This window comes from Monodon monoceros, unplaced genomic scaffold, assembly GCF_005190385.1.
Source record: "Monodon monoceros isolate NGI ecotype Baffin Bay Population unplaced genomic scaffold, NGI_Narwhal_1 Super_Scaffold_6, whole genome shotgun sequence".
Classification (NCBI taxonomy): Eukaryota; Metazoa; Chordata; class Mammalia; order Artiodactyla; family Monodontidae; genus Monodon; species Monodon monoceros.
Window position 1 is genome coordinate 80,381,963 of NW_021703783.1, and position 22,281 is coordinate 80,404,243.

The window sequence follows — 22,281 nt, forward strand, 5'->3', positions numbered from 1 at the left end:
TTGCAAATCAGCTTAATTTAAATCTCTAAGTTTTCATTGTGTTTGACACAGACTTAGTAATTCTCAGAAAATGATCCTTGTTAAATAAAGTTTATCTAGAAATTCTGATATTCAAGAATGCTTACACAAACTGTCATTCTTTACAATGGCTTCATTATCCATTGTCACAGTTAAAGGCATTGTTTTATTTGAAATGTCTGCCTTTCTCTGTTCCAGCGACAGTTTTCCTGGAGTTTTGGAAAAGACGGAGAGCAGTAATTGCTTATGACTGGGATTTGATAGACTGGGAAGAAGAGGAGGTTTGTATCATTTACCTCAATTTTCTTTTTTAAAAAAGCCGATAACCAAGAAATACACAGTCCCTCTTGAGTCATCGCTCTCTGGCCTGTGGTGGAAGTCAGGTTGATTCATAAAGCATTTTTTATATCTGTATTTACAGGAAATTTCAAGAGGAATTAAAAAAAAAAGCACACAACATTTTGATTCGTTAGTGGAGTAAAATTCCATGACTAAGTAAAGCATTTCACTTGTAGGTAGAGGCATCAGAAGAATTGGTAGTAAGATTTGTTTAGTTTCCTTAAATATTATCCGTTCTCTTTACTTTATCAGAAGGAGAATATTAGCTTCACAATCGTAGGCCCATGGAAGCAGACCTCCTAAGTACTCCAAGGAAATGGTTCTGTGAACTCTACAGGACCCTGGACAGTGCCCAGATGGGCACAGGCTCAGTAGTGTTCCCCTAAGTGATAAATACTGAGGGGAAACCACTCCTCAAACAGCCTCTTTGGTGGATGTGGCTAAAAGCAGGACCAGCTCTAGATAAAACCGTCCAGGAGAGGTAAACTCAGTCCCACAGACTTCACTTTCTCAGCATGTCACTCTCCCTTTATCCCCTTCTAGGCCAATACACCATGCCCTTTCCTAACCTGTGTCTGGTCTTTATCCTCTCTCTCCTTGCCCCATTCCTGTCAGAAGTCTCGAGGACCCATGGGTGGGTTTGGTCACCCTGTGCCCAGCCTGAACTTCTCTTCCCTTCCTCTCATCCACTATCTCCTACCTCTCCTGAGTACCATTTCCTCAGAGCCTTGCTGGGCCAGTAAATCAAATACACTAGTCATATATGATATGATAATGGGTATCAATGGGTGTTTTCCTTCCAAGAGACACAGATACATATTTTTATAAATTAAAAGGAATCTTCTGTAAACATAACTGAGAATTTTAGCCCTCGGATAGGTTTGGTGGGGGAGATAATTTTGAGGGGAGTGTTTTTTCCTTCAAATCATGCCTCGTGGATGGCTGCCTTTTCTCCTCACACCCATGAACACATTTGGGTAGTTTTTAAATCTAGAAATGATACTGGGATTCTCAGCAATCCCTGTTCTTGTGATGAGGCCTCTCTCATGCTTTTATAAGCATGCATTCTCTAGAAAATGGTTTTCTGAGTTGGAAGAGACTGCCCAGGTGACTTCTGGGGGCTACCAGCCACAGCCAGGCTGCATTCAAGACTTCCTCCTGGATGGAGCTGTTCTGGTTTTTGTTACACGTGTTTATGGGAGTGGCTTTCGAGTGGGATGGAAAATGCTCTTTCCTGGGAAGCCGAGTCACCACTAAGCAGCTGTGTCATCTAAGACAAATTACTTCATCTTCGTTTTCATTTCTAAAGAAAAATGTTTCTAAATTTTCCCCTTTCAGCTATAAAGTAGGGCATTAAATAACTTTGACTAAACCAGTCTAAAGTCACTGTTGGCCCTTGTGGTAGGCCCACAGTGTGAGTACCCTTAGGGTAAACATCCCTTCAGAAGTCTAGAGCTTCTGAACTCCCAGCCCTGTTAAAAAGTGTGGAGTGCTGAACCCTGCTTTCACTCAGCACACCTGTGTACAGGAACTCACGTCAGGGGCCATGTGCAATTCTTTTTCTGTTTGGGATTCATTGTAGAAATGCCTCTTACTTCTAGCCTGTGGTTCTCAGCTTGCTGTACAGAAGAGCCCAGACATGCTGCATGCCTTCTTCAGGGGTAACCCAGCATGTTACTTTGCTAGGGCCGCCGTAACAAAGCGCCACTGACTGGGTGGCTTAAGCAAAAGAAGTTGACTGTCTCACAGTTTGGAGGCTAGTCTGAGATCAAGGTATTGGCAGGGCTGGTTTCTTCTGAGGGCCGTGAGGGAAGGGTCTGTTCCCAGTCTCTCTCCTTGGGCTGTAGATAGCCATCTACTCCCTGTATCTTCACATTGTCTTCTCTCTGTGCATGTCTCTGCCTAAATTTCCTCTTCCTATAAGGAAACTAGTCATGTTGGATTAAGGTCCACTCTAATGACCTCATTTTAACTTAATTACATCTGTAGAGACCCTGTCTCCAAATATAGACACATTCTGAGATACTGAGGGTTAGGACTTCAACTTATGAATTGGGGGGTAGGGTGGGGACACAATTCAGCCTGTAATACCCAGGATGACAGGTCTGGCTCCATGACTGGCCTCATTTTCTGGATGATTAACTCAGTGACCCTTGATGACACTTATAGCCTAATGAATTGAGTTTCCCAAAGAAGCAGAATATTCTAGATCTGTTAATATCCTAAAGTGTAACTACCTAAAATAAAGGAGGCAGAGGCTGTTTATAACTGTATCTCCCCCTGACCTTCCCCATTACCTGCCACTGTGTAAAGTCAGCATTGGGCTTATCCTGCAGCAGGAGACGGGCTGCCCTTCCTCCTACACAGGGAGGCCACTACCAGACTGTGCCCATCCTCCATAATCTCTCTTCTGTCAGCTCCTTCTTTGCTTTCTGTCAGTACCTTCATCTAAGTCTTGAGTGCTTCTGCCTGGACTAACTCAGTCTCCACTGCACCAGAGTTTGTGCTTATTTTCCCTCCTCTTCCAAGACACTCATGTAGAACAAGTTCTTAATTAATCAGAATGACTTCAATATACCGTTGTGCTGATTATCTTTTCCTAATCCCATGATTGCTTTTAGTCAGAAACTTTTCACATTGGATGGGACTCAACTCAATGAAATGAAATCTCAGCTTGATTTAGAATTAGAGGAACCTTGATTTTAGCTGGATTTGAAAGGTATTTACCTTGTTTTCAATACTAATTAAGAATACCTTTCAAGTCCCTCTCATCAAAAAACTTGCACAAGCCTCTTAGATACCCTCATCCACCAGAGGGCAGACAGCAGAAGCAAAAAGAACTACAGTCCTTCAGCCTGTAGAACAAAAACCACATTCACAGAAAGGTAGACAAGATGAAAAGGCAGAGGGCTATGTATCAGATGAAGGAACAAGATAAAACCCAGAAAAACAACTAAATGAAGTGGAGATAGGAAACCTTCCAGAAAAAGAATTCAGTTAATGACAGTGAAGATGATCCAGGACCTCAGAAAAAGAATGGAGGCAAAGATTGAGAAGACGCAAGAAATGTTTAACAAAGACCTAGAAGAATTAAAGAACACACAGAGATGAACAATACAATAACTGAAATGAAAAATACACGAGAAGGAATCAATAGCAGAATAACTGAGGCAGAAGAACAGATAAGTGACCTGGAAGACAGAATGGTGGAATTCACTGCCACAGAACAGAATACAGAAAAAAGAATGAAAAGAAATGAAGACAGCCTAAGAGACATCTGTGACAACATTAAACGCAATGACATTTGCATTATAGGGGTCCCAGAAGGAGAAGAGAAAGAGAAAGGACCCAAGAAAATGTTTGAAAAGATTATAGTCGAAAACTTCCCTAACATGGGAAAGGAAATAGCCACCCAAGTCCAGGAAGTGCACAGAGTCCCAGGCAGGATAAACCCAAGGAGAAACATGCCGAGACACATGGTAATCAAATTGACAAAAATTAAAGACAAAGAAAACTTATTGAAAGCAACAAGGGAAAAACGACAAATAACATACAAGGGAACTCCCATAAGGTTAACAGCTGATTTCTCAGCAGAAACTCTACAAGCCAGAAGGGAGTGGCATGATATACTTAAAGTGATGAAAGGGAAGAACCTACAACCAAGATTACTCTACCCAGCAAGGATCTCATTCAGATTCAATGGAGAAATCAAAAGCTTTACAGACAAGCAAAAGCTATGAGATTCAGCACCCCCAAGCCAGCTCTACAACAAATGCTAAAGGAACTTCTCTAAGTGGGAAACACAAGATAAGAAAAGGACCTACAAAAACAAACCCATAACAATTAAGAAAATGGTAATAGGGACAGACATATCGATAATTACCTTAAACGTGAATGGATTAAGTGCTCCCACCAAAAGACACAGGCTTGCTGAATGGATACAAAATCAGGACCCATATATATGCTGTCTACAAGAGACCCACTTCAGACCTAGGGACACATCCAGACTGAAAGTGAGGTGATGGAAAAAGATATTCCATGCAAACAAAAATCAAAAGAAAGCTGGAGTAGCAATTCTCATATCAGACAAAATAGACTTTAAAATAAAGACTATTACAAAAGACAAAGAAGAACACTACATAATGATCAAGGGATCAATCCAAGAAGAAGATATAACAATTATAAATATATATGCACACAACATAGGAGCACCTCAATACATAAGGCAACTGCTAACAGCTCTAAAAGAGGAAATTGACAGTAACACAATAATAGGGGGACTTTAACACCTCCCTTACACCAGTGGACAGATCATCGAAACAGAAAATAAGGAAACACAAGCTTTAAATGACACAATAGACCAGATAGATTTAATTGATATTTATAGGACATTCCATCCAAAAACAGCAGATTACACTTTCTTCTCAACTGCACACGGAACATTCTCCAGGATAGACCACATCTTGGGTCACAAATCAAGCCTCAGTAAATTTAAGAAAATTGAAATCATATCACGCATCTTTTTTGACCACAATGCTATGAGAATTGAAATCAGCTACAGGGGAAAAAAAAAAACGTAAAAAACACAAACACATGGAGGCTAAACAATACATTGCTAAATAACCAAGAGATCACTAAAGAATCAAAGATGAAATCAAAAAATACCTAGAGACAAATGAGAACGAAAACACGATGATCCAAAACCTATGGGATGTAGCAAAAGCAGTTCTAAGAGGGAAGTTTATAGCAATACAAGCCTACCTCAAGAAACAAGAAAAATCTCAAACAATCTAACCTTACACCTAAAGGAACTAGAGAAAGAAGAACAAACAAAACCCAAAGTTAGCAGAAGGAAAGAAATCATAAAGATCAGAGCAGAAATAAATGAAATAGAAATGAAGAAAACAATAGCAAGGATCAATAAAACTAAAAGCTGGTTCTTTGAGAAGATAAACAAAATTGATAAACCATTAGCTAGACTCATCAAGAAAAAGAGGGAGAGGACTCAAATCAATAAAATTAGAAATGAAAAAGGAGAAGTTACAACAGACACCACAGAAATACAAAGCATCCTAAGAGACTACTACAGGCAACTCTCTGTCAATAAAGTGGACAACCTGGAAGAAACAGACAAATTCTTAGAAAGGTATAAGCTTCTAAGACTGAACCAGGAAGAAATAGAAAATATGAACAGACCAATCACAAGTAGAAATTGAAACTGATTAAAAATCTTCCAACAAACAAAAGTCCAGGACCAGATGTCTTCACAGGTGAATTCATTTAGAGAAGAGCTAGCACCCATCCTTCTTCAACTCTTCCAAAAAATTGCAGAGGAAGGAACACTCCCAAACTCATTCTGTGAGGCCACCATCACCCTGATACCAAAACCAAAGGTACTACAAAGAAAGAAAATTACAGACCAATATCACTGAGGAATATAGATGCAAAAATCCTCAACAACAAAAAGAATACGTTTCAAACCTATGGTTAAGGGTGAATGACATCTATAGGAGCTTATTAAAAAATAGATGCAAGATGTTTTTTAACTGCCTAAATCGAAAAATTTTAAATTGTAGAAAACTAAGAATTATAACTCACAAAGCGAATTCTGAACATTTTGCTGTTCAGAAGCTTTCTTTGTCCTGGTGTCCACATCACTCCCCGGTAATAAAAGTATAAGCTTATTAGTTGTTTCAAACCACTAGGGACAGGACAAGTTGGTCCCTTTTCTCATTCTCAGTTTCTTTCTTCAAGTATAGTTTAAAAAGATAATAGAGACACTTAACTATTAGTCTAAATTACATAGCCTTGATGATAAAAAGTCTAGATCATCATTCTGCAGATTTTCTTTAAGTGGCCGGTTTCCAAGCCCATGTCATTGACTGTGGCATTTGTTGACTCAGTTTTCCTGTGGGGTAAAATGATTTTTTTCTTATTGTCTGAACAGTTCTTCAGTACATAAAAATGTGTCTGCTTGTTCTTTAGGAAGAAATACGGCCCCAGTTTGAAGCCAAGTATTCCAAGAAAGAGCGGATGAATCCCATTTCGGGAAAACCAGAACCATATCAAGCATTTGCAGATAAATGCAGCCGACTTATTGTTTCTGCATCTGGAATATTCTTTATGGTCTGAAACTTTTTTACAAAACTCTTTCTTTCATAAAGTACAAACCTGTAGCATGGTAACAATAATCATATCAAGTGTTTGGATATATTTTTGCACGTTCTGTTATTTAGTCCTCACAACCATTCTACATGGTGGTCAGGGATGGCATTGCTGTCTGCATTTTACAGGTGGAGCAACTGAGACTCCAGAAGGGTAAAGGGCTTGCCCAGATTAGCCAAGAAATAGACAAGAGCTCAGATCCTCTGATCTGCTGTTCTTTGCATTTGTCTCTCTATGTCATAATGAAAGGAACTAAAACTATGAGATAGTATTAATACCTACAGCAGTGTTTTTCAAACATTTTTTTACAACGCCCATAACAGTAAGAAATACAAACGTTGTCATAACCTAGTATATACTACGCAAATAGATGTATAAAACCAAACATGGTAATTGAAACAATGTTCATCTTTACAATATGCAAGGAACTCTGATTTTTTTTTGTTTTATTACAGTCTATTTTTTAATAGACTGTATATAGCCAGATATAACTCCCAAACATTTATTTCACTAATGATTATATAAGTTTGCAAAACACTAATTTGAAGCTGGATTGTTAGCTTTTCCTAAAAAGAAGTCGTTTTATGATCAACTTTGACCCTGTCAATTACTGAATAAAACATATGCAAATATGTCAGAAATGTCATTTTAGACAGGAAAGGATGGTTAAGATCCTCCTTTCCTCTTTTCAAATAGCAAGTGTTTGTAAGTATATATCCTAGTTGGTTAGACTGGGAAGGACAAGACAATAGAAAATTCAGACAGTCTACCCCCCGTAGCCAGAAAGGAACTGAGCCCAGTGTCCCTCGGCTCAGATCAAGACTCAGATCCATGCCCTTCTACAGATGCTGCTTTGTTAGCAATTGTGTCGGGCCTTGCCTTCTGTAAGTGCATTCACATTTATTGTTTGGGGTTTTGTTTCTCACGACAAGACCTAAGGACATAAATTAAGTTCTCCTTGTTCTACAGATGGGGTAGATCATAGAGGTAGAAGCCATGGAAAGAACAAGCTACGTGCCCAAGGTCACACTGCTAGCTCATAGCTGAACCAGGACTCAGACCTAACTTCTGACTCTGAGTCCAGTGAACTTTCCATTCTACCACATTGCCGCCCTTGTCTATAATTCAGTGTAGTTCTCACCTGTCTCCCTATCAGCAGCTCCAGGATTCAGACACGGGCGATTTTTGTTTCTTTGTTTTCTATTATTATTACTACTACTTTAGCCAGTTCAGCTAGGACTCATACCTGAGCTTTTAGAGCATGTCACTCATAGTAAGCTAGAAATAGAGTCTGTGAGAAACACAGAAAAAGCTTCTATAAAGAAAGGAATCTCTAAGTTGGCAGAGGCTGTCCTGAGGCCCAGCTTTAAGATCCAGTTTTTGACAACTATGTAAGCTAAGGTCTCTGCTCAAAGACATATTAAGCAAGTCATCTAATGAAAGCCACAAAACTTTTTGGAATCTCAAATTCCCATTATTCATATAGAGAGAAGATATGCCATATTCTTCTCAAACACCATGAAATGTTCAGAGGAAGATGCCTCAGTCCAGTCTGTGTATATATCTGATAAATACGAGTATGCATCTCTCACAGGCTTCTTCAGCAACAAATAACTGAGCACTTGGCATGATGCTAAGTTGCTGCAGAAATGACAGTTACCATCCTTACCCTGATGGAGCTTACCATCTAAGTGGGAGAGACTAGCAATAATCAAACAAATTGTTAGAAATTATAAGTTGTACACTGAAAGAAGAGTACCCTATAACAAAAAAAAAAGCCTGGGGGGAGGAGTGGGCGTTCATGAAAAGCATTAATTATGAAGTAGTTCTTGAGCTGAGATGTGAAGAATGAGTTAGGTATTAACTAGACTGCGTGAGGGTGTGTGTGTGTGTGTTTGGCAGGGGAATGGGTGGATCAGCATTTTGGGCAAAGGAAATGGTCTTGAAGATTAAGGATGCTTGGCCCATTGGAAACAATAAGAAAAGGTCTAGAGTCTCCAGAGGGAGGGGAAAAACACTCAGTGGGGCTGGAGAGACTCTTCCAGGCCACCATAAGGGCTTTGCTTTTATCCTAAAAGGAAGCCAATAAATAGTTTTAAACAGAAGAGTGACACGATAAGATTTCCACAGTAAATATTTGTTCATTTGCTCAATCTGATATTCTGTTTAATAAAGTGTTACCCCATAGCTTAACGGTTTATCAGCTCTCAAGTTCTGTGGCTTTTCTATTTGGATAACAAAGAACGTACAAACAGACAAGAGAAAGCATCAACCACGTGAAAAGTGTGCATTTTGTTGTGGTGTCTTGAGTCAGGACCACTGCCGCTTTATCTCGTTTCCTCATCCGAGGATTTTCCAGATGGCGGGAGCCCCTTCCTCCAACATTCCATCACAGTGCTCACTGGGTGTCCTCTGGTCTTCCTGCCAGATCTGCGTGGTGATCGCCGCCGTGTTTGGGATCGTCATTTACAGGGTGGTGACCGTCAGCACTTTCGCTGCCTTTAAGTGGGCGTTAATCAGGAATAATTCTCAGGTTGCAACCACGGGGACTGCCGTGTGCATCAATTTCTGCATCATCATGCTGCTGAACGTGGTAAGTGAGCTGCAAGGTAACTAGTCAAATGGATAAAATGTGTGTGCTACAGGTGAGTTTTCTTCTGTTTCTAAAGGGACCTGGCCTTAGAGAGGCTGGTCAATTATGTGGCACTTATGGCCTGGCTGCAAAGTGCCTGGCATAAGGTGTGCTCATCTGGGGATACAGAAGGCTTGAGTCAAATCTGGCCTCCAGGATTTTCTACATTGTAAGACTGGGCAAGGCACTTGCCCTCTCTGAACCTCAGTTCCCTTATTTATCCAGTAAGATAACACTGTATACCTCTTGGGGAAATTTAGAGAAAAAATACATTTTAAAGGCCTAGCTCAGACTCTGTGACATAGCTCAGTAATGTTGGTTCCTGTTTCCTTTTGCTTCTGAACGGATGGGAAATTAGTATCCAAAGCATTTCTTGCAATAACCCAGCAAGGAGTATTTCAGGGTGGTACTTGTAGCTTGTGTTGATTTCAGTTTTTTTTCAAATGTATATTTCAGCCCAGCTGTCTCCCTTGAACCCCAAACATCCTCACCTAACACACACAACCCCCAACTCCCCGTCTTCCCTCCAGAATGAGCTCCTCCTGCAGCCCCCATTGTAGTCACCCAGGCTGAAACTCCTCTGCTTCTCTCAGCATCGAAATGTATCTAGAATTTGATCACTTTTCACACATCCCCAGTCCCCACCTTGGTCCAGGTCCCCAGCATATCCCACCTGGATTACTGCAGTGCTTTCCGAGCCGGTCTCCCAGCTTCCACGTCTGCTTCCCTCAATCCAGGCTCATCATAGCAGCTAGAGCAAGCAAGCTTCATCCATGTAAGTCAGCCTCTGTTCACTGTATCCAGTGGCTTTCCTCTCCCTCAGAATAAAAGTTCTGTCTTCACATGGAGACCCAGGGTCTCCCTCATCTGGCCCCAGCGAGCTCTCTGACTTTGTCTCCTCCCTCCTCACCTTGACTTTCCTGCTTCTCACTGGCCTTCCCTTTTCTCTTCAATGTGCCAGGCACGCTCTCACCCTAGGACTTTTGACTTGCTCTTCTCTCTGCCTGGAACATTCTTTCCCATGGGGTCTGCAGAGTTTACTCCTGCACCTCCTTCAGGTCTTTGTTCAACTGTTACTTTTCCAGTATAAAGCCTCCCTCGTCACTCAATTTAAAATTGCAACCCACTCCTGCCGTCTGACCATTTCCTAGCTCCTCGCCTGCTTTATTTTGTTCTATGGCGTTAATCGCCATCTAATAGGCTATTTTTAAAAATTTATTTTGTTATTTATCTTCTCCGTTGGAATGTAGCCCCAAGAGGGCAGAAACTTTTGTCTTTTCTGATAAGAGTAGTAGAAGATCTAAGTTTCCAAACTCTGGCAACAGAAACAGGCTCTGGCTTACAGTAGGCTCTCAGTAAATTGTTGTCACTATTTGCAGAAAAAAAGGCAGTGGCTGACATTGTTAGACGTGAGGTTTGTAGGAGGGAATAAATAACGTATGTAGAGTGCCATGTATAGTGTTAGGCATGGAGTAAGTGTTCAATTAGAGTTCCCCTCACCCTTATTTATACTGCAGCTTAAATCTGGGCCATTGTGCTGAAATCACCGAGATAATGAAATATAGGTAATTTATTATTATTATTAAAGATACAGGAACTTCTTTATTATTTTAGAAAAAAAGTTTAAAAATCCAGAAGGTAGGGGAAAAAAAAGCACCTGCAGATCATTTTGACGTGATGACTGTGTAACTGCTTGGTCAAGTGGAGATTGAAAGTGGCTGTTTGTCACTCCCTTGCACTCCCCCTGTCCCCGGTTCAGCTAGTCTCAAAGTTAATTGTGGAATGAATATTCGTTGTGAAGGGGAGTGATTCATAGTGAAATTAACCAAACAGCCCGAAAAGATTCTGCGTCCGGGTAGGATGCAGTGAATTAAAGCTTACTGTATTTTATCATCTCTCTTCTCCAATGTCTTATTAAAATTTAATTTATACATCTTAAGAAATAAATTTCTGCATATATGCAGTGGCTCTATAAACACATGCTTGCTGGTACATTTTGACCAGGAGCCAGTGTTGTCACTTCATTTAACTGAAAATCACTTATCCAAAAACCTCTGCTTCGTGGAACACAGCCAAGAAAAGAAGAAATAAACTAAAAACAAAGCAGGAGGGGAGGTGAAATAGTATGTAATTAAGGCCACTACGAAGCACCTACTGTGTGCTAGGAGCTAGACAGGTAGGCGTTTTACATGTTTTATTTAACAAAGGGTTTCTGAGTCACCAAAATGGATGACCAAGCCCACACACTAAAGCTGACATGTGTCATTCTTAGGAATGCCCTTAAGGTTTCTTTTCTTTTCTTTCTTTCTTTATTTTTAGATACAATGTGAACATATTTGGTGTTCTGATTTCTCAGCCAACATCAAACTAAAATAACAGAAGGTTACTAAGACAAGAATACTGACAAGGTCAGAAAATGACAAGCCATAGCAAGGGGAAGGAAAGAAGATAAAAAGCATACACACTCTAAAACCAGCATCATCCAGGACCCTTTTGTGCAGTGACCAATTGCCTTACCCTCCTCGGCCATCTCTGAGGACATCCTCATCCAGCACACACCTTTACACTCCTGTCTTATGTCCTGAAGCTTTGCAGGTTCCATTATGAAGTCAACCAAGTGTGTAATATAGCTGGGAAAGCTCTTCATCAAAATATATTTTTAAAAATTTTAAGTCCTTAAAAAGCAAATATTGAATAAAGGACAAACGACAGACTAATGACTATAACATAGCTTTGACCAATTCAGAACTAAACTATTAATGACTGCTGAAATGACCCAATTTAAGACATTTTTATGACTCAATAATATAGTTTTTATAGCTATATAAATTGTTTTCAATTACTTAAAATTTTGGCCATACTGGTCTTGCAAAAAAAAAAAAATTATTTGGACATTAATCATGAATACTTTTTCATTAACTGAATATAAAAATCTTGAGAGCTAGATTGGTATTTAATTTATGTTCATTAAAGCCTCTTTCAAATAATTATTATAGATCATATATCCTATTTCTGACTTTCTTCCAATCCTAACTGAAGAAGATCTATAAGGAATGCCTATTTTCTGGATTTGACAATGTGTGTTTACTTTTATGTGTATTTAAAAAAAAAATAAAGCTCATATTATTTTACAAAAGTATTCTGGATCCTAACAAACTATTATGCCTCTTAGTTGCTAGTTACGGGGTTTTCATTTTATTGCATGTCTTGAAAAATAAATATTTCAAAGACAGAGTGAGTAGATAGATTTCCTCACTCCTCCTTGTCATGCTCTTTCAATTTTATTCCGCTTCACTAGTGACCAAAGAACATCTCAATATAGTGGTCTCAAGCTATATATGCCAATAAAGGAAGACATTAAAAGTCATTACCATCCTTTTTATTCAGCCATACCAAAATGAATCTGACATTTCATTATAACCTGTAAACAGTGAAAACCACAATGACTTGTTCCAAAAAGAACTAAACCAGAAAATATGGCTTGCATCAGAACAAACCCACATATATTGATCAGGCGGACAAGATAAAATTAGAAGTGCTCATAGCTTCTTTTGGACATATCCTTAGGATCAGAAAGCTTGCTGTTAAAGATTCTGACAGTAACCATTTGTGGCATCCAGTTTGGAAACTTAGATCTTCTACTACTCTTATCAGAACAAACTATCCGTGCTTTCTGTCTCAACTGGCTAATGAGAAATCAGGCCTTTTCCAGAAACCACTCATGTGAAGCTCTCTTGCTGGCTCTCAGTCCCTTTGTTTATGTGCTCTTTTCTGCTGCATCCTGCTCAAAGTCTCACTATCCATCTCGTCTCATCCAGATAAAATGTTCACAGATGCCATGAATCCCAGTGTCCTCATACACTTTACCTTACTTTTCAAAAGGTTAATAATAATTCTATTTCAACTCCTGTGCTGTTCCTTTTTTAAATTCCAATTTTTTCAGTTTCCAAACAAAAATAACGATGGCATATCACCAGCTCTCAAGGCCTTTGAGGCAAGTGTGCAAAGCGAGGCACTTTAACAAATGTACATCAACATGAAAGATTAAAGGATGAACTAGGTAATCAAAAATTATATTTTTGAGAAAGGTTGTCTCACCGGTTGAATTTAATTTTCCTTGATAATTATGTAAGTAACTTTAATAATACCATGCCTTTGTAATATTAAAATAATTTTGATTAGAATATCTGTCCTAATATGTTGTTTACCAGTATTTTATTTTTATGATAAAATTGAGATGTATGACTCATCTATAACACAAGATTTCTTACTGAAAATTATACTGGTCTGTTTTAACATTGGACTTCAAGAGTCTGAGATTTCTATATACAAACTTTGATACTGTGGCCATATGAATTATTTATATCTTAATATAACAAACCACAGTCTTTGCTGAAAGTTTAGAGTCATACAATCTGAGTATTTAGACTGTTTCTGTAGTTAGAAGAAATCTGGGGTAAGAGAATGCAAAAGTTAGGAAGGACCTCAAGATGAGTGTGTCTAATACCCATTCTCAACCACATGTAAGGAAAACGATGGTCTAAAGAAGAGGTGAGGTAACATGCCCAAGACCTATAGCTTGTTGGCTGGTAAAGCTGTTATTCCAGCCTGGGGAATTTTAACCAGTGAAATTTCACTACTTCAGTCTAAATGTGATCTTAATTTTCATATTGTTCAAATCCATTTGACTAGTTTTCTTTTTCGTTTTCATTTATCATCTTTCATTTTAGAGAAGGCACTTGCTCTTTTCTTTTTCAATTTATACCCTCCCTAGGGAATCTCCTAGAGCTGGGTTTGCCCTTAACTGTACCCCCTGTACTTCCATACACACACACAAGCACAGGGACACACACCCCTTCCATCCTATTAGGACCCTCCATTTACCAGATGGCTGGGTGAGTTAGGGATGCATCTAATTCACTAATAGAAAAGCAGATTACCATAAGTTTGGCGGTTCCCAATAATGTTTGATCACTTTGGTGTTTAGGAATGCTATAATCTAGAAAATCAGCTCATAGAAACAATAGGATTACAGACCCTTATCAGAAGCAGTCTTAGAGATTTTACATTGAGGAGATTTTACATTTTTACACTGAGGATGCTTAGAGATTTTACATTGAGGAGGCCCAGGAATGTTGTGACTTGCCCAGCATCCCTTAGCAAGCTGATAATTAGTGGCAGCTGGCCTGTTGTTACAGAATTATTCACCCCAACACAAGAAGTGAGACTTTTAAAATATTAAAATGGGACCTTGTACAATTCTTTCTTGTCCTGAAAGGACACAATTGTTGATGATGTTTTCATTGTTTGCACAGTGGATGGTTAATGAAATTATTTTCATTTATGACTTAACCTATTTACTTCATAATTACAGATTTTAGAACATCTACAGTTTGTTAAATGTATTAAATTTATTTTACAGCTCTATGAAAAAGTTGCACTGCTTCTGACAAACTTAGGTAAGTGGAACCCTCTTTCTTTCACAGTACAGTATTGTGGTCTGAAAAATACCTTCTCAAAGATTCATTTCTGAAACACTGCTGAAAACAAATATTCCCTTTATTTTGAATTGCATACAACAATTTGTTCTTTGCCCTCAACAGGACATGTTAAATATGTCTAGGAATTGAGAGAATCTTTCCTACCTAAAGCTTTAAAGCATTTAGACATTATCTTTCATGAGCTAATACAATTTAAAGTAGGTTTTCTCTTACAAAAGTACATGTGTATGAAGTACCTATAATCATTTAGAAAAGTGTTCATTTGCTATTGCCTACAATTTTTATTTAATTAAAAACACAGCAAGTTTTAATGGCATATAAAATCACAGCAAAATTGGTTGCTTTGAAGACTGGGAGTCTTTTATGTAGACAGGCTAACCATTACTGACATCTGTGGAAATGACATTCATCTGGACAAGTCATCCCTAGGAACGTTTCTCTGACTCTGTAAGGCACCAGAACAATCTGGTAACCAGCTATGAGCTGTACATTTACTACATTTTCAAGATAGAGGAACTGTCCCAATTTCATTAATGAGATATTAGTCATTTTACTCTATGCAGTTTGAGAAAATTACATGCTCCCACACAAAACCTGTTTTAGCACATTCCCATATGTAGCTTGCCAAAGGGAGAAAAAAATCACAAAAGTGTTTTTATTTATAATCATCATTATAATAAAAGATGCCAGATACATCTGGCATCTCATCTTTTTGAGCCCTTCTATGTGCCAGATACAGAGCTAGGCACTTGGCATATCTCCTTTGAATTCATTGAAATCTGCCATCACCGCCACTCTTTGCCCAAAAATATAGAAGTTTATGTCCACAGAAGAGGTAACTGCCCATTGATAGACTGTGTCCAGGGGGGACCTTGCTCCAGGCTGGAAAAGATGCCTGTGGAGATATCAGCCATGGTCAATCTTTGGTTGGGCCACCTGGGAACCCACCCAGCTGGCTGATGAGCTAGGAGACCTTCCTGTGTAACCAAGAGTTCATTAGCAGAAGTGAAGTAAAGCTAAAGCCCTTGAAGCATCCTTTGTCATTTCTTCCCTCAACAGCAGTATGGCCTTGTTCTGAAATTGACATTTAAACCATTTTAAATCCGATTCTCATTCTTTCTCCCCTCCCTTCTCAGATATACTCCTGGGAAGCATTTTGAGGGTGGGAAAGGAATTGATGGGGTAAAATGGTAAATGAGCAATTAGAAGCTCAGGGAATGTGGAAACAGAAAGTGCTATTGCATTAAATGCATTTTCTTTGACGTTGTTTGAGGTGAGGATGCAACTTCCAGGGAAGGATAAGCACATTTGACATGAGATTTCAGGTTGGAGGATTGATCCATATTTTTGGTTTGCATCACCATGTCCAAAGAGCATTTGCTGTATGGAAACTGAAATACAAGAAGATGAAAATTGGTGCCTGACTGAGGTCAGGAAATTGTAAGACAAAGATGCTGCTGTACAATAAAAGCTCTAAAGATGAGGTCACCTCTTTGGTACTTGTCCTTGAGAATGAAAATGATGATGGATGAGGGTGACAGGTAATGGGGTCAGATGCTCATTCTGAGATGGGGGGTCTGACTCCCTCTCTCCCAGTAGCACCTCACATCACACCAGAAATAGAAGTCGAGACCAAGGAGTTATTAGGAGATGGGAGGGGACCTGATGCCACACAGGCCCCACCCCACAGGTGGAAACTAAGAGCAAAAGGAGAGGCTCCTGCAAGGAGCCAGGGCCGGGAGTGCGGCCCCTTCAGCCTGGCTGTCTCTACTCCAGGCTCTCCGGGCATCCTAGAACAGCAGAACAAACGATATTCCCTGCCCTCGGACAAGTTAGTAGTCACTTCCCACCAAAGCCTCGCTGGGGCTGGTCTGGGAGCTTGAGGAACCCATGGATGGTCCATTCCGTCGCATGTCATCTGTAGGCAAGCTGGGCTCTCCTGCAGCCTCCTTTGGAAGCCTCTGCTCCCACCCCATGCATCTGGGGAGCTGGACAGAGGGAGTTGAGAAGGAGTCAGATGCAGCCTCTCAAACTCTGCTCCCCTTGTGTCCACAGAACAGCCTCGCACTGAGTCCGAGTGGGAGAACAGCTTCACCCTGAAAATGTTTCTTTTTCAGTTTGTCAATCTGAACAGCTCCACGTTTTACATCGCATTCTTCCTCGGAAGGTAAGAACCCATTCTCTCCACACCTCCCCCGGCCAGGGACAGAGCGCACAGAGGTCTGACCAGGGTGACAGAGAGGCCAGCCTTTAGGGTGATTTTTATAAAGTGTATAAAGAGGAGAACAGTCTCCTCCTTTCCTTTCCCTTCCCATTCTGGGGAATGGTCTCCATCAAAGTCCCTTGTACCTTTTCTTGTTAAGGTGAGTAGAAGAAAATAGTTTGCACACGTGAAGTGTGAATGTAAAACTTGCAGGCTCCATCTGTACCTGAATCGGGCCTCTGGATCTCACACCTATAAGAGCAGGTGGCATCAGGGGGAGGACAGCAGGCAGCATGTCCCAGATCCCTGACCTCACAGAGGAGGGAAGGACATTCAGACAGGAAAGGGGGCTGACGTAGGATGCCGAAGGAGACTGGGTAGCTTCTGAATCCAGCAGTTCTGAGGATTTGGAACGTCCGGGTACCATGAACTTCGTTACACCAGGAAGTGTGTCTGAGGAGACTAGAACCAGGGAAGAGCCGAGTACTGGGTTTTAGTGAAATGGATGAGCAGCCTCTCCGTAGTCTCTAGCTACTTCAGTACGGAATGCTAGTCAAATAGTTTAGTTTTAAAAAATAAAAAACACGGCATTACTAATATTCAAAAAGATCTGATGTGTTTAAACCCAACCTGCTGCTTACAAAACAGCCACTTGATATTCAGCAGAAAATGTTAAAAGCCACAGCAGGCAGCAAGAACTGGCCTCCGTGTTCAGCAGACAGACAGAAGGGCCAGGAGAGAAATACTCCCAGAGAATTCCAGAAGCTGCCATCATGCCAGTTCCAGAGAGTTTTCCTAATTCCCTGAGACCTGTTCCTTACTGCACCGGTAATTTTCACTGGAGGATGTGCTAATCTGAGTATAATATTCACTGAAGGTACAGGATGCTAATGGTTTGTTTTTCTGTGTGTGTTGAAGATTCACAGGACACCCAGGTGCCTACTTGAGGCTGATAAACAGGTGGAGACTAGAAGAGGTCTGTATTCTCCCATCATTCCTTGTTTCCTACAGACTTGGCGTTAAACAGGCTTAGGGCAACTTTGTGCAGATTAGAAACCAGACAGCCTTTCTTCCTGTCCATTGATTCTTGAATTTCTGTGTTTGCTTACCTCGCAGTGCCACCCTAGTGGATGCCTTATTGATCTCTGTATGCAAATGGGTATTATAATGGTGCTAAAGCAGACCTGGAATAATTTCATGGAACTTGGCTACCCGTAAGTACCTTAGATATCTATACTTGAGAGGCAGCATGTCTCATTGGCTTTTCTAGGTGTGGCAAGTAAGATAAGCAATGCAGACTCAGCAGTTAAGCGTGTGTGTGTGTGTGTGTGCGTGTGCGTGTGCGTGTGCGTGTGCGTGTGTGTGTGTGTGTACCTGGAGCTAAGTCGTCATGCTTAGATATTCAAAGACAAATCATGAAAATAATAAACATTGGCTCTTTCGGAAGATTTAGCACAAATCGCATAAACAAAAGTGAATATTCTTTAAGAAGTCTCTGTGGGCCCCTAAGTAATTGGATACCTGCTTCCAAGCCGCTTTAAATGACGATGACACATTAACGAGGTCTCTACTCCCCAACCCCTGCAATAAATCAGAAATGGTAATTTCTTTAAACTTCCTTAAATTCAACTGTACAGGAAAGGAACTTATGGAAAGAAGACCTAAAAAAATGATTCAAAAAAGAAACTGGAGTATTTCTAAGTAAGCCTATCCTAACCAGTAAAAACATCATTACCTGATGATAACAGTTTATGTTGATGGCAATGGGCAAAAACTTGCATCACCTTTGTAAGGATGACCTTGAATTTGGCTGTGTCTGCTCAGTTCTGGTCAGTTAAGTTTTAAAGGGACATAAATCAGCAGCACTTCTATTTCTTCTTTAATTCTACACCTACAGGTTTCCAGGTCAGCTCAAGTGTCTCCATAGAGAATTTCAGGGAAGACCACTCAGCCAGAACAATTAACTGGAACTCGGTTCACTTCGAAAAGTCATCTCTTAGCTCCCCGTCAGAACCACTGCCAGTAATATTCTCTTCTTAGATTTATTTTTAGAAAACTTCTTCCAAGTGTTGATGTTTTCTATAAAACTTAAAAAAAACAAAGCATAAAATTTTAAAATTAGAAGCATTATATTCTCTTTTAAAGTATCATCCATAACTTATCAAAATGTCATAGACATCAAAGGGAACTATATTTACCTTCTACTAATATGGACATAGAGCAAAATTGTGAAGTAGACAGAATTGTCTTTGATACCCATCCTCTTATTTAGTTTATTTCACATTTGTTTTTGCTTTGGCATCGCTACTCTCAGATACCCCTCAGCTTTCTCCTTGCCCCCTACAGCACACAAACCTGACCCCCCCCACACCCCAATTTCTTCAACCCTGTTCCGTATCGTAAGATGCACTTCTGAACACTGCCAAGGATTAATGTACTAACCTCACCAGTGTGAGATAAATTTTATTGGGAATCAGAGCCTCTGTCAAACTCAACCCAAAAGCAGGCAGATCCAGTTGTGGACCTGCGGGCTTCTGTATGCCAGGAAAGGAGGAAACCTTTGTGGGTTTTCAGACCTTCTAGGGCCCTCGAGTCAGAGTATGCAGGTCAGCACCCAATGGTAAGACTGCTCACGGGTCCTCAACTAAGCCAGCTAGGCCAAACCATCTTCTTCTCAGAGGCCTGTGGGTTGCCTTTGTACTGGGGGATCAGGTTATCAATGCTCTCAGTCCTCTACCCAAACCTCCGAGGCACCACTGGACGAGAGACAGTTTTGTGCATGATTAAAATAAGCTCATCAATCATTCTGTTCACTTGCAAGTACAAATGCTTGAAGTGTAGCCTCCATCGTTATTTCCCTTCTAATCCAAGGCTTCATTTCCTTGGCAGCGTGTCCTAAATTTTTTAAACTATTGTTCTATATTCTATTTCTTATTACTTAAGTCTTATGAACAGCTATATACATATATATTTTTTTAAATAAATTAATCTTGTTGTGCAGGTTAATTCAGAATTGGTGGACTAGAAGGAAAGTACGACAAGAGCATGGACCTGAAAGGAAAATAAGTTTCCCACAGTGGGAAAAGGACTACAACCTTCAGCCGATGAATGCCTACGGACTTTTCGATGAATACTTAGAAATGAGTATGAAAATAGCCTATTTTATCTGATTTTTAAAAGTTTTATTGAAGTATAGTTAATTTACAATGTTGTGTTAATTTCTGCTGTACAGCAAAATGACTCAGTTATAATTCTTTTCATATTCTTTTCCATTATGGTTTATCATAGGATATTGAATATAGTTCCCTGTGCTATAGAGTAGGACCTTGTTGTCTGTTTTATCCTATTAATTATAAATGTAAATTCTAGCTACATTTAACTAGACATACACCGTTATCATCGAGGCTAGCAGTATGGGGGGATTCTTGAGCTAAATGCAGAGGAAGGGTATTCTTGCTTTAAGAAGCTTTATTGACAGAAATAGTGCCAAGTCACTTCACATTCTTCATGACATTGTGTCCTGTCCCTTGTAATAAATCACCAGAAAAAAATGAGCTGAAAACTTGGTGAACCAAAGAAAAAGGAGTGATCACTCATGGTGTGATTGATTCATTCATTCAGCAGACATTTTTTTTTTATTGAAGTATAGTTCATTTACAATGTTGTGTTAGTTTCAGGTGTATGGCAAAGTGATTCAGTTATACATATACACATAAAAGAATATAAACATTCTTTTTCATATTCCTTTCTATTATAGTTTATTATAAGATATTTAATATAGTTCCCTGTGCTATACAGTAGGACCTTGTTGTTTATCTATTTTATATATAGTAGTTTGTATCCAGCAGACATCTTTTGAGCCATGTTATGTCCGGGCAGACATTATGTTTGGCACTAGAGATACAAGAAGGAATCAGGCACAGTCCCAGCTCTGAAAGAGTGCACAGTGAGGGAAAGTCAGAGATACAAAAGGTAAGTGCAATAAAGTGGCATAGATGCTGCAGTGTGAGTCAGTAGGGCGTAGACGGGGGACAGTCATTTCCCTTGAGGGGGTGGCAGGAAGCTGGGAATGCTTAAGCTATGCTACACTTATATTGAAGGAATCTGATTTCTCTATAATCAAATCCAAGCTACTTACTTTAGCATGTATCTGAGAGCATGAGCTTTAGAAACAGATTACCTGAGTTCAAATCCCAGCCCCTCACTTATTAACTGTGAAACCTTGGGCAATTACTTAATCTCTTTGTCTCACTTTCCTCTTCTTTATAATGGGGATTAAAAAAAGTAACCACTTCAGAGCACTTCTATGTGGATTAAATAAATTAACACGTGGAAAGGGCTTAGAACAATGCCTGGCTCGTAGTATGTACTTGATATATGTCATCCCTGTCATTATTATTATTTTTCTATTCTTACCTTCCAGGGGAGAAAAGCTTAACAAAATCCCTTAGCAGATACACTGAGTGTGGATAGCTTTTCTCTTTTTTTTCTAATTATGTTTAAGCTCTGTAACATTGGGGTGAAAGTGGGGGTAGGGATGGGCAAGATACATTACTTCTGAAAGAAGTTCTTTCTGGGCAAATCTGAAAATTAAAGCAGTAGTAGAGTTGATACTTAATGTTTCTTAGGTCACTTATGTCCTAAGTACCTAGAGTTTCAATTATAGAATGGCAGAATGATGTAACTTGGAGAAGAAATCAATTTGGGCAGTAATAATAACACTTAATAAAGGGAATTCATTAAGTGAACTAAGCACTTGGAGGTCTCTTAATGGATTCTCCTCCCATAAAGAAGGAAATGAACAATAATGTTGGTATATAGAGTGCATGAAAAGAACTGGTAGTGCTCCAAATACTCCAGTATCTTTGCAGCAAGAAACAAATCTCAGAAGCAGCATTACAAGCAGACCAGCGAATCCTAACTGCTTGCGTCTGTTCTTGTTGTTTTTGTTATTTTCTTAATGACTGTCCTGCTTTGTTATATTTTTTAAATGTATTCATTGAAGTGGAATATATAGTGAGAAAAGCATATAAGTCAAAAGTGTACAGATCAATAAATATTCACAAATTTATGCACAAATGTAACCAATCTATGTAGGTGAGGGGTTAACAGACCCAAAGCCAGTCCACTGCCTGGCTTTGTAAATAACGTTCTGTTGAAACACAGCAATACCCGTTTATTTACACATTATCTATAGTCTTTTAATTTAATTTTTATTTTATATTACAGTTGATTTACAATGTTATGTTAGTTTTGGGTGTACAGCAAAGTGGTTCAGTTATACATATACATATATCCATTCTTTTTCAGATTCTTTTCCCATATAGATTATTACAGAATACTGAGTAGAGTTCCCTGTGCTATGCAGTAGGTCCTTGTTGCTTATCTATTTCACATATAGTACTGTGTATATGTGAATTCCC

At 39.5% G+C, this 22,281-nt stretch overlaps 1 protein-coding gene across 4 annotated transcripts in view; it reads left to right on the forward strand.

Annotated features, from left to right (window-relative positions):
* ANO4 (anoctamin 4) overlaps positions 1 to 22,281 on the forward strand; it is a 357,757-nt gene that overhangs the window by 280,702 nt on the left and 54,774 nt on the right. For all 4 annotated transcript variants that reach the window (XM_029205408.1, XM_029205406.1, XM_029205409.1 and 1 more), the window contains 8 exons: positions 217 to 299; positions 6,343 to 6,483; positions 8,951 to 9,115; positions 14,577 to 14,613; positions 16,711 to 16,822; positions 17,777 to 17,834; positions 17,975 to 18,072; positions 19,860 to 20,002. In XM_029205408.1, coding sequence (XP_029061241.1) covers positions 217 to 299; positions 6,343 to 6,483; positions 8,951 to 9,115; positions 14,577 to 14,613; positions 16,711 to 16,822; positions 17,777 to 17,834; positions 17,975 to 18,072; positions 19,860 to 20,002 — 837 coding nt within the window. The remainder of the gene's footprint in view (positions 1 to 216; positions 300 to 6,342; positions 6,484 to 8,950; positions 9,116 to 14,576; positions 14,614 to 16,710; positions 16,823 to 17,776; positions 17,835 to 17,974; positions 18,073 to 19,859; positions 20,003 to 22,281) is intronic.